Here is a 14,413-nt window from a genome sequence, read left to right on the forward strand (position 1 = left end):
TCCCAGTTTTGAAGCTATTAGGAACACTGCTGAGATGAACACTTTGGTACCTGGTTTTTTTTTTTTTTTGTGAACATGTATATATGCATTTATGTCGAAATACCTTGCAATGAAACTGTTGGGTCATAGGCTAGGCCTAGGTTCTGTTTTAATAAATACTGCTAAATAGTTTCCCCAAGTGATTGCACCCAATTTATCAATGTATACTCCCCTGGACCAGTGTATGAGTTCCTGATTCCTCATCCTCCCTCCCATGACTGACATTCCCTCTTTGTTCTCTTTTCCTCCACCTTCATTTTAACCCTTCTGGTGGGTGTGCAGTGGTCTCTCAAGCAGTTTTAATCTGGGGTCCCCTGAGGACCAACTCAGCTGCACACTTTTTCACGCGTTTATTGTTCATTAGGACAGTCTCTTTTTAGAAGGGCAGTATAGATCTGTAAAAAAAAACAACAAAAAACCAAAAACCCAAAGCCAAAAAAACCACCTTGTCACTGTTGCCTCGCCTCTTTACTAAAGGCCAAACCACCATGGGGAGGCTCCAAATAATTCCAGGTTAGGTTCGGGGAAGAATAATCTCTCTAAAACTTTTGTGTATCTGTCTCTTGGCCCCTCCCCTCCCCTGGGAAACACCCACAAAAAGGCAGCAGGGGACGACCTTTATTTATTACTCCTAACCCCCAAACTCTGAAGAGTCCTTTCTGGGAGGCGGCAAGATAGAGAGTTGGACTTCCCATCAGAAGACAGCTAATGGGACCAAAAGAACTACCAGGAATTGCCGCCCCCCCCCCCACCCCGCCTTCTCGGCAAGCAGTCAGGCCCGCCCCGCAGGGATATCTGGGGGCACCATCTCCCGGGCGAGGGGGCGGTGAGGGGGAACGGGTATCTCTTAAAGCAGAAATGTTAACGCCCTCTTAACGGCGACATTGAGGATGGCGGGGCCCACCGCCGTTTCCCCGTAAAGGGTCGCCCCTGCTGCCTCCGTCCGAAGACGCGGGATGGGGCTTGCGGCGGAGGCCCGGGCTGGTCAGTTTGATGCGGAGGTGAGAAGCAGGGCTGGGGCCGGCCAGGCTGGGGCTCGGGAGCGGGGCCCCTGCGCCGCCCGCGGGGGGGAGCATGCGTCTTCCTTCCGGAGGGAGCCGGATAAACGAGTCACGTTTTACTACCACTTCAACGGATCCGTCCAAAAAGAATCCTTAGCATTGGGTAGCAGCGCGGGCGTCCTAACGGCCGCTCAGCGAGCGCGGCGGAAGCGCGGTGGCGCCGTCGCCGTCGCTGCCACTCCCGGGCGCGGCGGCCTGGGACCAGCGGGAAAGCGTGGCGGGCCCTGAAGATGGGCGGTTGAGCCGAGCCGCAGGGCCCAACTGCAGTTGCCGGGTCCGGGTGGTGGGCGCGCTGCGCTGTCCCAGTGGCCCTGCCCCCGTGGCCGGCAGGTGGGAGGACCGGCCCGCGAGCTGGGACCAGGTGAAGGTGGGTGGTGACCCAGAGTTGGGGTGGGCTGAGGGAGAAGGGGTCCTGCGGCTCTGCAGAAACTGGCAAGTCGTCTCAGAGCATTGGAAAGAATACTGATTATTTCCTGAGCGCCTATTATGTCCCAGTCCCTGCTCTAAGTGCTAGGAAGCCTACCGGGAACCAGGTAGGAACAATGGCCCTGGCCTCCTGGAGCTTATATTCTAATGAAGGGACAGACACGAAAACACAGAGAGACGATGATAAATCTTATGAAGAAAATGCACAGTGAGGAATGGGGAGGGGACTGGTGTATTAACCCGGGCGAGGGAGAAGGGGTCGCATGTCAAGTCAGAGGAAGGTGATGGGGTGGGTCTGGGAAGTCTTTTCCAAGGAAGTGTCTTTTGACCAGAGACCAGAAAGAAGTGAGGAAGCCTCCAAGAATGATTCAGGCTGAGGGGACTGTGTTGACCTTGAACCGGTGTCTACCAGGAGTTTAACTGCTATGCAGATGAGATTAGCTTTGTAGGTGAAATCTGGAATTTTCTTAGAAAATTATGGGTCATCCATTCATTTAGTGCTTTATTCCTTAAGTGTGAGAGAAGGAGAGTAAGGCCTGGTGCCCTTGGCAATACACTCTTAATAATTTTGTTCCAGTGGAATGCATAGACTAAATTTAGAACTTCCATTTGTTTTCAGGAAGAGATCACCTGAATTAATTTTGTTTGCGTTCCTCTGTTTCTGGTTTTGTTCCCACTTCCTCCCCTGCGCCCCATTCCCCAAAAGAGATAAGTAGCAAAGGGAAGGGAGAGAGAAGAGGCTGGGGTAAGAAGTCTGAAGAGCAAAATGGAAAGGAGAAGTCACAAGAAGGCTGTGGGAGAGTCAAGGGAATGATCTGTCCTAATTCTCTGCCTCCTAAGCTCAGGAAATACTGGTGCTCCAACATCCCAGCCAATCCCCACAACTATACCCAGGAGAGGAGGGAACAGACTCAGACATGAGTCAACCGCAGCTCACTAGAGCAGTTTAGGCCAAAGGTGGCTCATTTCAAATATTTTACATTAAATGGCAAAATAAGCCACGTTAAATCAAGGAATTTTGTAACAAAGATTACCTAACCCCCGTTTATTTTGCTGATGGAGAAACTGCTGGTTGGTGACAGAGCAATGACTCAAAATGTAGAGGTTCCATTTTTACCACATCCACCTCTGTCCCTTTTCTCTCCCCTGGAACCCTTAACTTGATAAAATTCTTCCCACTGGCTGCTGAACGAGTGGCAAGAGCTTTGTTTGAAGACCCCAGAGTGGAGTTCATCTAACACATCGTTAGAATCACATGAGGTTTCACTTTCTTCCACAAATATTTATTGGTATGCCCGATGGCCAGCGGGCTAAGTCATACTTTTAGCTCTCAAGGAGTTTTAAGTCGATAGAGCGAATAAATAACTAGCCAATTGCAATTTACAGGAAGCAGTACCTTGAAGAGGAAGTGGAGGGAGAGTCAATTCTTAGTGTAGCAGAGAGATGGAGAGCAGCAAACAGGATGTGAGTATTGAGAATGTATTTCAGATTGGTGTCCAACTGTTTTGTCGTGGTTATGTTAATACCGATCATCTCCCTAAACTTTTGTTGTCTTGATCATGTATGACATACCCGAGTGGTGGTGGGAGGGACGATTGCAGCCCATAGACTTGGTCCGTTCCCATATTCTCTCTACTCACAATCAATGAGCATTTGCCACTTGGGGTGTTTTGTGCTTTGATGTCACCGAGCACAATTAGAAGGACAAAATATCCGTTTCAGCATTGTAATGGCAAATAGGCCTTGGTAAAATTATACGCAAACGGTCTTAGAGGAATGTCCTTGCAAAGAGCTGTGGCTGTGTAGGTGTGAAGACTGATACGATATATGAACGTACAATAATAAGAACTCTTCTTATAGAGCAGGCTCTAGAGTGTAACTGAAGTCTGTCAGTTACAAGGCATCGCGGTAAAAATCCCCAAAAAGGTACTAAGTCACGTTTGACCCTTTGGAATGAGATGGGGGTAGGGTAGACATCATTTGGTGGCTAAAATTACATACTGCTTGAAGTGAGTGGTTTACCGCGTGTGATCACGTCTAGAAAGACTTTAAATAAGGTTGCTTCTGGGAATTCTTTGGTACCTTGCATGGCTGGCATTTCAACCTGCCAGATTTTCTCCTGAACTTTTTAATAGTCTCACTAAGGGAAGAAAACCTGGGGAAGCAATTGCTCTTCCTTAGCATACTTTCCAAAAGATGAACATTTTGGAAAATTTTTAAAGTCAACCCATTTTATTTTTTTTTAATTTTATTTTTTAATGTTGATTTATTTTTGACAGAGAGAGAGCATGAGCGGGGGAGGAGCAGAGAGAGAGGGAGACACAGAATCCAAAGCAGGCTCCAGGCTCTGAGCTGTCAGCACAGAGCCCGACATGGGGCTCGAACCCACAGACCGCGAGATCATGACCTGAGCCGAAGTCAGACGCTCAACTGACTAAGCCACCCAGGCATCCCAGTCAACCCATTTTAAAAGATGATGCATTTATATGACAATTATTAAGACTATCTTTTTAAGTTTATTTTTATTTATTTTGAGAGAGAGAGAGAGAGAGCAAGTGGGAGAGGGGCAGAGAGAGAGGGAGACAGAATCCCAAACAGGCTCTGTGCTACCAGCACAGAGCCCAGTGGGGGGCTTGAACCCACGAACTGAGAGATCATAACCTGAGCCGAAGTCGAGCTGGACCCTTAACCGACTGAGCCACCCAGAGGTCCCTGTTAGGACTATTTTAGAAAGACATTAGAGGAAGCTCTGTAAGAGCAAGATATGAAACACAGAAATTAGAGTGACTATTTTTTTTAATTATTTTTAAAAACCTCTATACCTATCAAGAGCAAAGCCAGTGTGCCCCTGCCATCCCAGACCCCTACCCAGCTCCCCCTGCCACGTATTTATTTAATTTAATAATTAGATTTGACTCCTTACTTTGTTTTCCATTTCAAAAATCACAGGACTGTCTACCTCTGTTAATTGTGGGCTTCTACTTATGCTGACCTTGTCATTATTAACATACCATATATCATGGGGACGCCTGGGTGGCTCAGTTGGTTAAGCGTCCGACTTCGGCTCAGGTCCTGATCTCACGGTTCATGGGCTCAGGCCCCGTGTCGGTCTCTGTGCTGACAGTTCAGAGCCTGGAGCCTGCTTCCGATTCTGTGTCTCCCCCTCTCACTGCCCCTTGCCTGCTCGTGCTCGGTCTCTCAATAATAAATAAACGTTAAAAAAAATTTAAAAAGATACCATATATCATGGTTGTTGTTTTAATTTAAAAGAAGTACATGCCCACAGAACCTTACAACAATACAGAAATCAAAGGACAAAGTCTCTTAAATTTTGGTGGTAAATAAGGATAAGTAAAGGTTTAGATTGTTGTTTGTGTTGTTACTGGCATTAAAAACAGTGACTTTTCTTTTGACATGGTCATTTTGACATAGCCAGATATAAATGGCTCTGAAAGTTTGTCCTATTTCATATCTATTAGCTACACTACAGTTAGCTCCTTGCATGACATCTCTCTTTGCCAATTATTGTGACAGTTAAATTAGATCATATGTTCTAGCTCTCGGCAAGGCATTGGGCTATGGAGGGAAACATCCAGTTCATCCCTACTATGATTGTCTCCTGTGGGTTTCATTACTACTCACATAAAACACTTCAGTTCTGGTCACATGTGTAGAGGTTTTTCCTCACACCAAGCAATTTTCTGTGACACCACTTGGTTGTCCTACAGTTTAATTCAATGCGGACACTATCTACCAGGAGATAGTGTCAGATTCTACAGGTTAGGGACTCAGTCCCATTAGACCTCCCCATTACACACACACACACACACACACACACACACACACACACACTTTAGAAACCAGTTGCAAGCCCTGGTTATACTTGTACTTTTTTTTTTTTAATGTTTATTTATTTTTGAGAGAGAGAGAGAGACAAGAGGGCAAGCAGGGGAGGAGCAGAGAGAGGGAGACACAGAATGCAAAGCAGGCTCCAGGCTCTGGGCTGTCAGCACAGAGCCCGATGCGGCACTCGAACTCACGAACCATGAGATCATGACCTGAGCTGAAGTCCGACTCAACCAGCTGAGCCACCCAGGCGCCCTATGCCTGTACTTCTGGCCAGTTGACTGTAGATCAGAATTCCAACGTCCCCCTCTTTGGGTTTGACTAATTTTCTGGAGCAGCTCACAGAAGTCAGGGAAACACTTGTGTTTACCAATTTATTAAAGAATATGATAAAGGATACAGATGAACAGTCAGATGAAAAGATACATAGGGCAGGTCTGGGGGGTTCCTGAGCGTAGGAGTTTCTATCCCCCTGGAATTGGGGTGAGTCACCCTCCCAGTGGACATGTATTCACCAGCCCAAAAGCTCTCTGAACCCCCTACTACGGGGATTGTGTGGAGCTTCCTCACGTAGGTGTGATCAATTATTAACTCCATTTCTAGCCCCTCTCCCTGCTCTGGAGGGTGAGGGGGTAGGGCTGAAAATTCCAAGCTTTTAACCATGGCTTGGTCTTTCTGGTGACCAGCCCCCATCCAGAATCCACTCATTAACCTGAAGAGTCACCTCTTTAGAACAAAGGATGTTCCGAGTGCTCTCATCACTTAGGAATTTATAAGGGTTTTAAGATCTCCATGTCAGGGACAGGGTCAAAGACAAATATTAGAACAATAGATGCTCGCAATGTTCTTATCACCTGGGAAATCACAAAGGTTTTAGGAACTCTGTGCCAGGAACTGGGCATATAGGAAATATTAAATAATTGGGAACTTGCCGTTATTTAAATACATTGATTTGTGGGGCAGATGTTATTATCTAGAGATAAGTTTTCTAGGTCACACAACCAGACAACTAGAGCATGCTATAGCTGGCCTATGATCGGTGTCTTTATACCATAACCCTCTTTCTTTCCTTTTGTTTTACATTGTTCTAGTAGACAGATCAAGAGGTTCAGAATTCAAAAGCAATTAGGAGAAACCAATCACAGTGTTAAAAAGATAACCTACATTATTATTCACCCACTGGGTTTTAGTTTAGGCTCAAGAGGAGATCGAGAAGGAATATGGAGTTAGAAAACTAAACCTAGGGGCTCCTGGGTGGCTCAGGCGGTTGAGTAACCGACTCCTGATTTCAGCTCAGGTCATGATCTCATGGGTTTGTGAGTTCGAGCCCCGCGTGGGGCTCCGCGCTGACAGCGAGGAGCCTGCTTGGGATTCTCTCTGGGTCCCTTTCTCTCTGTTCCTCCCCCGCTTGTGCTCACTCGCGCGCTCTCTCTCTCCAAAATAAATAAATAAACTTAAAAAAAAAAACAAAAAACCTAAATCTAAAGACTGTCAACCATCCTTGCCCTCTAGCCCTATGTAACTCTTCAGCTTGTTATGTTAGGAAATACCATGGAGGTATGGAGGTACACAAACATCACTTATACAAACTATGATGGGAATCAGATATATAGTTCTTTTTTTTTTTTTTCATGTTTATTTGTTTATTTTATGAGAGAATGCAAGCAGGGGAGGGGCAGAGAGAGAAGGAGAGGGAGAATCCAAGGCAGGCTCCACACTGTCCGCACAGAACTCGATGCAGGCTCAGTCGGCAGACACTTAACCTACTGAGCCACCCAGGCACCCTGGAAGTGATACATTCTGTGAGGGAAAATGAGCAAGGGCACCTGGGTGGCTCAGTCGGTTACGTGTTGGACTTCAGCTCAGCGGTTCGTGAGTTCGAGCCCCACGTGGGGCTCTGTGCTGACAGCTCAGAGCCTGGAGCCTGCTTCTGATTCTGTGTCTCCCTCTCTCTCTACCCCTCCCCTGCTCATGCTCTCTCTCTCTCTCTCTCTCTCTCTCTCTGTCTCTCAAAAATAAATACACATTCAAAATTTTAAAACAAATTAAAAGAAAGCAAGGTAAAGACATAGATGTTGGAATAGGAGGGTAGGGTTGCATATTCTGAATACTGTGGTCAGGGAAGGGCTGTCCAGCATGAATTCAAGCAGAAACCAGAAGGACAATAAGGAGCGAACCATGAGAAGATCTGAAGAAAGCGTTTCAGATAGAGGGAAGACTAGATGTAAAGGTCCTGGAGTAAAAAGGCTTAGCAGATTAGAGCAGGGGGTCCATAAAGTTTTTGTAAAGAGCCAGATAGCAAATATTTTAGGCTTCGTAGGCCCTTTGTCTCTGTTACAACTATTCAACTCTGCTGTCATATGTTAAAGCAGCCAGAGACATTATATAAACAAACACGGCAAGGTTGTATTATAATGAAACTTCGTCTTTATAAATCTTTTTTTTAAATTTTTTTCATGTTTATTTATTTTTGAGAGAGAGAGAGACTGAGCGTGAGTGGGGGAGAGGCGGGGGGGGGGGGTGGGCAGGGAGGACACAGAATCTGAAGCGGGCTCCAGGCTCTGAGCTGTCAGCACAGAGCCCGATGTGGGGCTCGAACTTATAAACTGTGAAATCATGACCTGAGCCAAAGTTGGACACTTAGCTAACTGAGCCACCCAGGTGCCCCAGCAAGAATTTTTTTTTTTTCAATGTTTATTTATTTATTTGGAGAGAGACAGAGAGCACGAACAGAGAAGGGGCAGAGAGAGAGTAAGAGAGAAAATCCCAAGCAGGCTCCGGGCTGAGCGTGGAGCCCAATGCAGGGGTCAGTCTCACAACCTTGAGATCATGACCTGAGCTGAAATCAAGAGCTGGATGCTTAACTGACTGAGCCACCCAGGTGCCCCCAAAAGGCAAGAATTTTTTAAAATGAACATCTTGAGAACCATCTCCCTGCTTGCGAAATAGAATCTTAGAGGTAACGTAAGAGTCTCCTCTAGCTTCTTACCATGCTAGACGTCTCCATGTTTCTGAATTTTTGTCTGTCTAAGTGAAAGTCTTATTAAGAGATATGATGGTATGGATATAGTAGAGAGGGAAAATGTGATGATATAAGGGAAATACTTTCAGGTCAGAATTCTTGAGTAAGGTCAGAGGGAAAGGGATCCAGGTCTCTAGCCGAGAGGCCGGCCTCACCAGATGGGAGTAGGAGACACAAGCATTTCAACGGGGGTGGGGGAGGGGGGGGTGCTGAGTGTTTGGATTCAGACACGGTCAAGTTAGTAGACTTCGTAGTGAAGTAGAAAGACGAGGAATTTCTCGTCTCCGGCTTTCAGTGAAATTAGAAAGGGGATTATCATTTGAAGAGTGAGGAAAAGGTGTGAACTTGTTTTCTTACAGAGTAGGGAGTGAACTGATTTCAGACAAGAAGGCTTTGTGGGGCACCTGGGTGGCTCAGTTGGTTAAGTGCCCGGACTGGATTTTGGCTCAGGTCATGATCTCATGGTCTGTGAGTTTCAGGCCGGAGTCTGGCTCTGCTCTGGCAGCACGGAGCCTGCTGGGGATTCTCTCTGTCTCTCTGCCCCTCCCCTGCTCGTGTTCTCTCTCTCTCTCAAAATAAATACGCTTAAAAAAAGAAAGCTTTGCAGAGCAGTGCTGAGAGCCCACTTAAGATCATCACCTAATCGAAATGAATCCCCTAAGCAGGGTTGTGGATTTTTCCCCAGCCATTTGTTTAGTTAGTGAGTGCAAGCGAGCAGAGTAAGTAGAGTTGGAATTAACCAAGGGCTGGGATCTTACCAAGGAATACAACGGGAGGGGAAGGAGTGCCAGAGTCGCAGGTTGTGCAAAGGAGCCTGTAGAGGGACGAATGAAATGATTCAAGCTGGGTGATGTCAGAAATAAAAACCGAAAAGTGCTCATCAGTGAAAAGTTGATGGGGTCGATGGCTTAGAGATCCTACTTGTATTACGAATTGTTAGGGGCGCCTGGGTGGCTCAGTCGGTTAAGCATCCAGCTTCAGCTCAGGTCATGATCTCACACTCCGTGAGTTCGAGCCCCGTGTCAGGCTCTTTGCTGACAGCTCAGACCCTGGAACCATCTTCAGATTCTGTGTCTCCCTCTCTCTCTGCCCCTCCCCTGCTCATGCTCTGTCTCTCTCGGTCTCAAAAATAAATTAAAAAAAAAAAAAAAACATTAAAAAATTTATGGGGCGCCTGGGTGGCTCAGTCGGTTGAGCATCCGACTTCAGCTCAGGTCATGATCTCACGGTTTGTGGGTTCGAGCCCCGCATCAGGCTCTGTGCTGACAGCGTGGAGCCTGGAGCCTGCTTTGGATTCTGTGTGTCTCTCTCTCTGTTCCTCCCCTGCTCTCACTGTCTCTCTCTGTCTCAAAAATAAATAAAATTAAAAAAAAAAAAAAAAAAAAAAAAAGAATGCAGAGGAGGTGATGGACAGTGTGAGATGCCAGAAAGAGGTTTTGGAAGGAATACGTCTATCATTAATGGCCAGGCCTGGGGTGTCACCATGGGATTAAGTGACTGAGGTGGGTTGGAAAATAAAATGACTGGCAATGAGTAGACAAGGAACTGAGCGCCCAGCACATTGTTTCCAGGGATGACAGAGTGCCTAGGAATGATGATGGTAGGAGGGGTGTAACCAAGAGAGTGAATCAGGTTTTAAAATGTCCAGGGAATGAGGGGAAGCAAGCCAGGAGATCAGCAGATGATTACAGTATCCTGATGGCATGTACCTCAAAGGATCCGAGTCTTGAGAAACTAGACGATGAGAAGTAGTTTGGAAGCGACACTGTGGAGCTTCGTTAAGAATTACAAATGAAATGCTAACCCGGGCCGGAGTACTTTGACGGGAGTGAAAGCTCAGAAAGGGGCTCATGGAAAAAATGGCATTTACGGGGGACTTTGAAAGGTGAAATGAATTTTGAGAGAAATCGCTTTGGAAAGGTATTGCCAGCCAGAGAAAATATTATTACGAAAGAAGAGGGAGTTAACACCGACTGTTCCGCCCATGACTGGTGTTTCTGCCTTCGGGCCTGTTGCCGAGTTGTTAACTGCGGTAGGGTGTCAGCAGGCCACTAGGTGGCAGTGCATATCCTTGAGGATGTACAGCCCTCCTTGGGACTGTGGGTTTTTGTGAAGGCTGGAAATGAAAATCTAGCCCCAGCACTGCTGAGGGGAGGCAAGTGATGTGTGGATTGGTGTATTTAGTAAGTCTTAGCATTAAAGGGGCAAAGCCGGCAAGAGAATAAACTTGAGAACATTTAGGCAAAAGATCAGGAAGAAGATGAAAGGAAGCTGTCTCAAGACAAAGGTATGGGGGCGCCTGGGTGGCGCAGTCGGTTAGGCGTCCGACTTCAGCCAGGTCACGATCTCGCGGTCCGGGAGTTCGAGCCCCGCGTCGGGCTCTGGGCTGATGGCTCAGAGCCTGGAGCCTGTTTCCGATTCTGTGTCTCCCTCTCTCTGCCCCTCCCCCGTTCATGCTCTGTCTCTCTCTGTCCCAAAAATAAATAAACGTTGAAGACAGAGTTCTCCTTTAAAAAAAAAAAAAGACAAAGGTATGATGTGTCAGAAGTAAAGGCCGCACTTTCTTATACCATACACAAAAATAAACTCAGTGAATGAAAGACCTGAATGTGGAAACTGAAGCCATAAAAACTTCTAGAGGAGAGCATAAGCAGTCATGTCTTTGACATCAGTCAGCCTTAGCAACATTCTCCTAGATCCGTCTCCTCCGGCAAGGGGAACCAAAGCAAAAATAAACTCTCGGGACTACACCAAAACAAAAAGATTTTCAGAGAAGAAAATCACCAACAAAACGAGAAGGCAACCTACTGACTGGGAGAGGATGTTTGCAAATGGAGATGTCGTGTCTATATACAATGAAATAGTATTCTGCCATAAGAAGAGAAAGATCTTGCCATTTGCGAAAACAAGGATGGACCTAGTGGGTATTATGCTAAGTGAAATAAGTCAGACAGAGACAAACAAATACCATATGATTTCACTTCTGTGTGGAACCTAAAACACAAATGAACACACAAACAAAGCGAAAGTGGACCCACAGCGACAGAGAACACACTTCCGGTTGCCAGAAGGGAGGAGAGCACGAGGATGGGCAAAATGGGTGAGGGAGAGTGGGAGGGACAGGCTTCCAGTGATGGAATGAATCCATCATGGGGATGAAAGGCACAGCTTGGGGAATAGAGTCAATGGTATGGTAACAGTGTCATATGGTGACAGGTGAACTTCACTTCCTGTGGTGAGTGTAGCTTGCCATTCAGACTTGTGGAATCACTTTGTTGTATACCTGAAACTAATGTAACACTGTGTGTCAACTCTGCTTAAAAAAAAAAAAAAAGAAGTAAAGTCCCAAAGAAGGAAGCACAGAGAAGGGAAGAGACTTGGGGACCTGTGGTAACAGGGCGGGAAGTGGGTACCAGAGCAATACTGAAAGACAGAAGCAGTGGTCTCCTCCTCCTCCTAATTTTTTTTTTTTTTTTTACTTATTTACTCACAATTTGGAGCAGTTTTGAAAAACTACATACCCTCCTTACACATTTTTAAGTGAACAGCTAAGAAAAATGTTCGATGTTTAAAGAGCTTCCAGGGATTAATTTTTCTGCTGTCTAGTATATGAAATACGTGCTTTCAGGGCCAATGCTGGACTTTCCAGTGCCTTTGTGCAAATTTGGAAACGAATTCTCTGGGGAAAAAAAAAAGAATGGGCAGATTTTCTAGGGATGGGGCCCTGTGCAAAGAAAAAAGGCGCATCCCCTGTTGGCCAAGGAGCAGGGCCTGGCCAGCGGGATGCAGACTATATTTCAGCCTCTACTTACCCCAGGAAACTGCACAACTAGGTTTCACCCTCCACCTGCCGCTCAACCACACAGCCATCCACACGGCCTTGTAGATTTTTTTGGCGTATAAAAACCTTTGCAGAAATACAGACTAAATGGAAAAGCCAGGAAGCCCATTCACACTTATGTTCTGTCAGAAAAAGTCTTGAGTTGTTTCATTTCGAATAAAAATGCTAATTTATATCCCTGTGTCAACCATCATACTTAGTTCTAAGACAGACAGATGCTGTGGAACTTTGCTTCGGGTTTCTTTGCCAGTTGCTGCTTCTAAAACGTTAGCACACTTAATGGGGCGCCTGGGTGGTGCAGTCGGTTAAGCGTCCGACTTCAGCCAGGTCACGATCTCGCGGTCCGTGAGTTCGAGCCCCGCGTCAGGCTCTGGGCTGATGGCTCAGAGCCTGGAGCCTGTTTCCGATTCTGTGTCTCCCTCTCTCTCTGCCCCTCCCCCGTTCATGCTCTGTCTCTCTCTGTCCCAAAAATAAATAAACGTTGAAAAAAAAAAATTAAAAAAAAAAAAAAAAAAAAGACTCACTTGGAAGAGTCACTTGTTAATACAAATTTCGTGGTCCCACCCTACTGGCATTCTGAGACTCGGCAGGTCTAGGGAGGAGCTGGACATTTGCTTGTCTACCAAGCTCCCAGGAGATGCCCATGTGGTCCCTCCATGGATGATCACACTTTGAATAACACTGGATGAAATAAGGCATTGGCTGCTTTAATATTTCCCGTCAATGCCATAATGACTGTCACAGTGCTGTCCCTGAGGAGCGATGTGCTCTCAGATTTTGCCTGTTGCACCACTGTAAAAATTTAAGATAGGTTAGAGATTAGCTTTTCTCTTGCCGAGTAGGTGAAAGTAGTGACAAGTGGGAAAGAAAAAAGAGCAAACCTTTTTTTTTTTTAAGTTTATGTATTTATTTTGAGAGAGAGACAGAGAGAGCCTGTGTGTGAACAGGGGAGAGGCATAAAGAGAGGGAGAGACAGAATACAAAGCAGGCTCCATGCTGTCAGCATAGAGCACAACTCGAGGCTCGAACCCATGACCCATGAGCTCATGACCCGAGCCGAAGTCAGATGCTTAACAGGCTGAGCCACCCAGGTGCACCAAACTAGGCACACATTCTTTTTTTTTTAATTTTTTTTTTTTTAACGTTTAGTTATTTTTGGGACAGAGAGTAGACAGAGCATGAACGGGGGAGGGGCAGAGAGAGAGGGAGACACAGATTCGGAAACAGGCTCCAGGCTCTGAGCCATCAGCCCAGAGCCCGACGCGGGGCTCGAACTCACGGACCGCGAGATCGTGACCTGGCTGAAGTCGGATGCTTAACCGACTGCGCCACCCAGGCGCCCCTAGGCACACATTCTTAAGAAAAGCAGTCTTGTGAAAGAAAACACATGAAAGTTGGAGATCAGGAAAATTATTTCATTAAAAATGGGTTGGAAGGGCTAAGTGAAATAAGCCATACAGAGAAAGACACATACGGTATGTTTTCACTCTTATATGGATCCTGAGAAACTTAACAGAAACCCATGGGGGAGGGGAAGGGGAAAAAAGAGGTTAGAGTGGGAGAAAGCCAAAGCATAAGAGACTCTTAAAAACTGAGAACAAACTGAGGGTTGATGGGAGATGGGAGGGAGGGGAGGGTGGGTGATGGATATTGAAGAGGGCATCTTTTGGGATGAGCACTGGGTGTTGTATGGAAACCAATTTGACAATAAATTTCATATATTGGGAAAAAAAAATGGGTTGGAAGGGAAGGAAGGGGTGAGTAGGTCCTGCGTAGGGGATTTTTGAGGCAGTGAAACCATGCTGTATGATACAGAGGGGAGATACAAGTCATTATACATTTGTCCAAACATCAAGAGTAAACCCTGATGTAAACTGTGGACTTGACTGGTAATGATGTGCCACTATAGGTTCATCAACTGTAACAAATGTAACATTCTGGGGAGGGAGGTTGGTAATGGATCTTGAAACAAACAAACCAAAAAACAATAGGGGCACCTGGGTGGCTCAGTCCCTTAAGCATCGGACTTCGGCTCAGGTCACGATCTCATGCTTCATGGATTCAGCCCCTCATCAGGCTCTGTGCTAACAACTGAAACCTGCTTCCTGAAACCTGCTTCGTGTCCTGTGTCTCCTTCGCTCTCTGCCCCTCCCCCACTCGCGCTCTGCCTCTCTCTCT

The 14,413-nt window shown here is 46.3% G+C and overlaps 1 protein-coding gene and 1 long non-coding RNA gene across 6 annotated transcripts in view; both read left to right on the forward strand.

The window, feature by feature from the left end:
* Positions 1–872: 872 nt before the first annotated feature.
* Positions 873–14,413, forward strand: part of SLC2A3 (solute carrier family 2 member 3) — a 91,383-nt gene continuing 77,842 nt past the window's right edge. The window contains exons 1-2 of one of the 5 annotated variants that reach the window (XM_045466295.1): positions 922–1,040; positions 2,913–2,990. In XM_045466295.1, the coding sequence (XP_045322251.1) occupies positions 2,970–2,990 (21 nt within the window). In that variant the 5' untranslated portion in view covers positions 922–1,040; positions 2,913–2,969. Of the gene's footprint in view, positions 1,468–2,912; positions 2,991–14,413 lie in introns of all 5 variants that reach the window. The other 4 variants (XM_045466294.1, XM_045466293.1, XM_045466296.1 and 1 more) reach the window with 4 other exon arrangements.
* On the forward strand, positions 9,765–11,017 carry LOC123591701. The gene is made up of 2 exons (XR_006709464.1): positions 9,765–10,681; positions 10,926–11,017. It is a non-coding gene; the product is annotated as an uncharacterized LOC123591701 (long non-coding RNA).

This window comes from Leopardus geoffroyi, chromosome B4 (assembly GCF_018350155.1).
Source record: "Leopardus geoffroyi isolate Oge1 chromosome B4, O.geoffroyi_Oge1_pat1.0, whole genome shotgun sequence".
NCBI lineage: Eukaryota > Metazoa > Chordata > Mammalia > Carnivora > Felidae > Leopardus > Leopardus geoffroyi.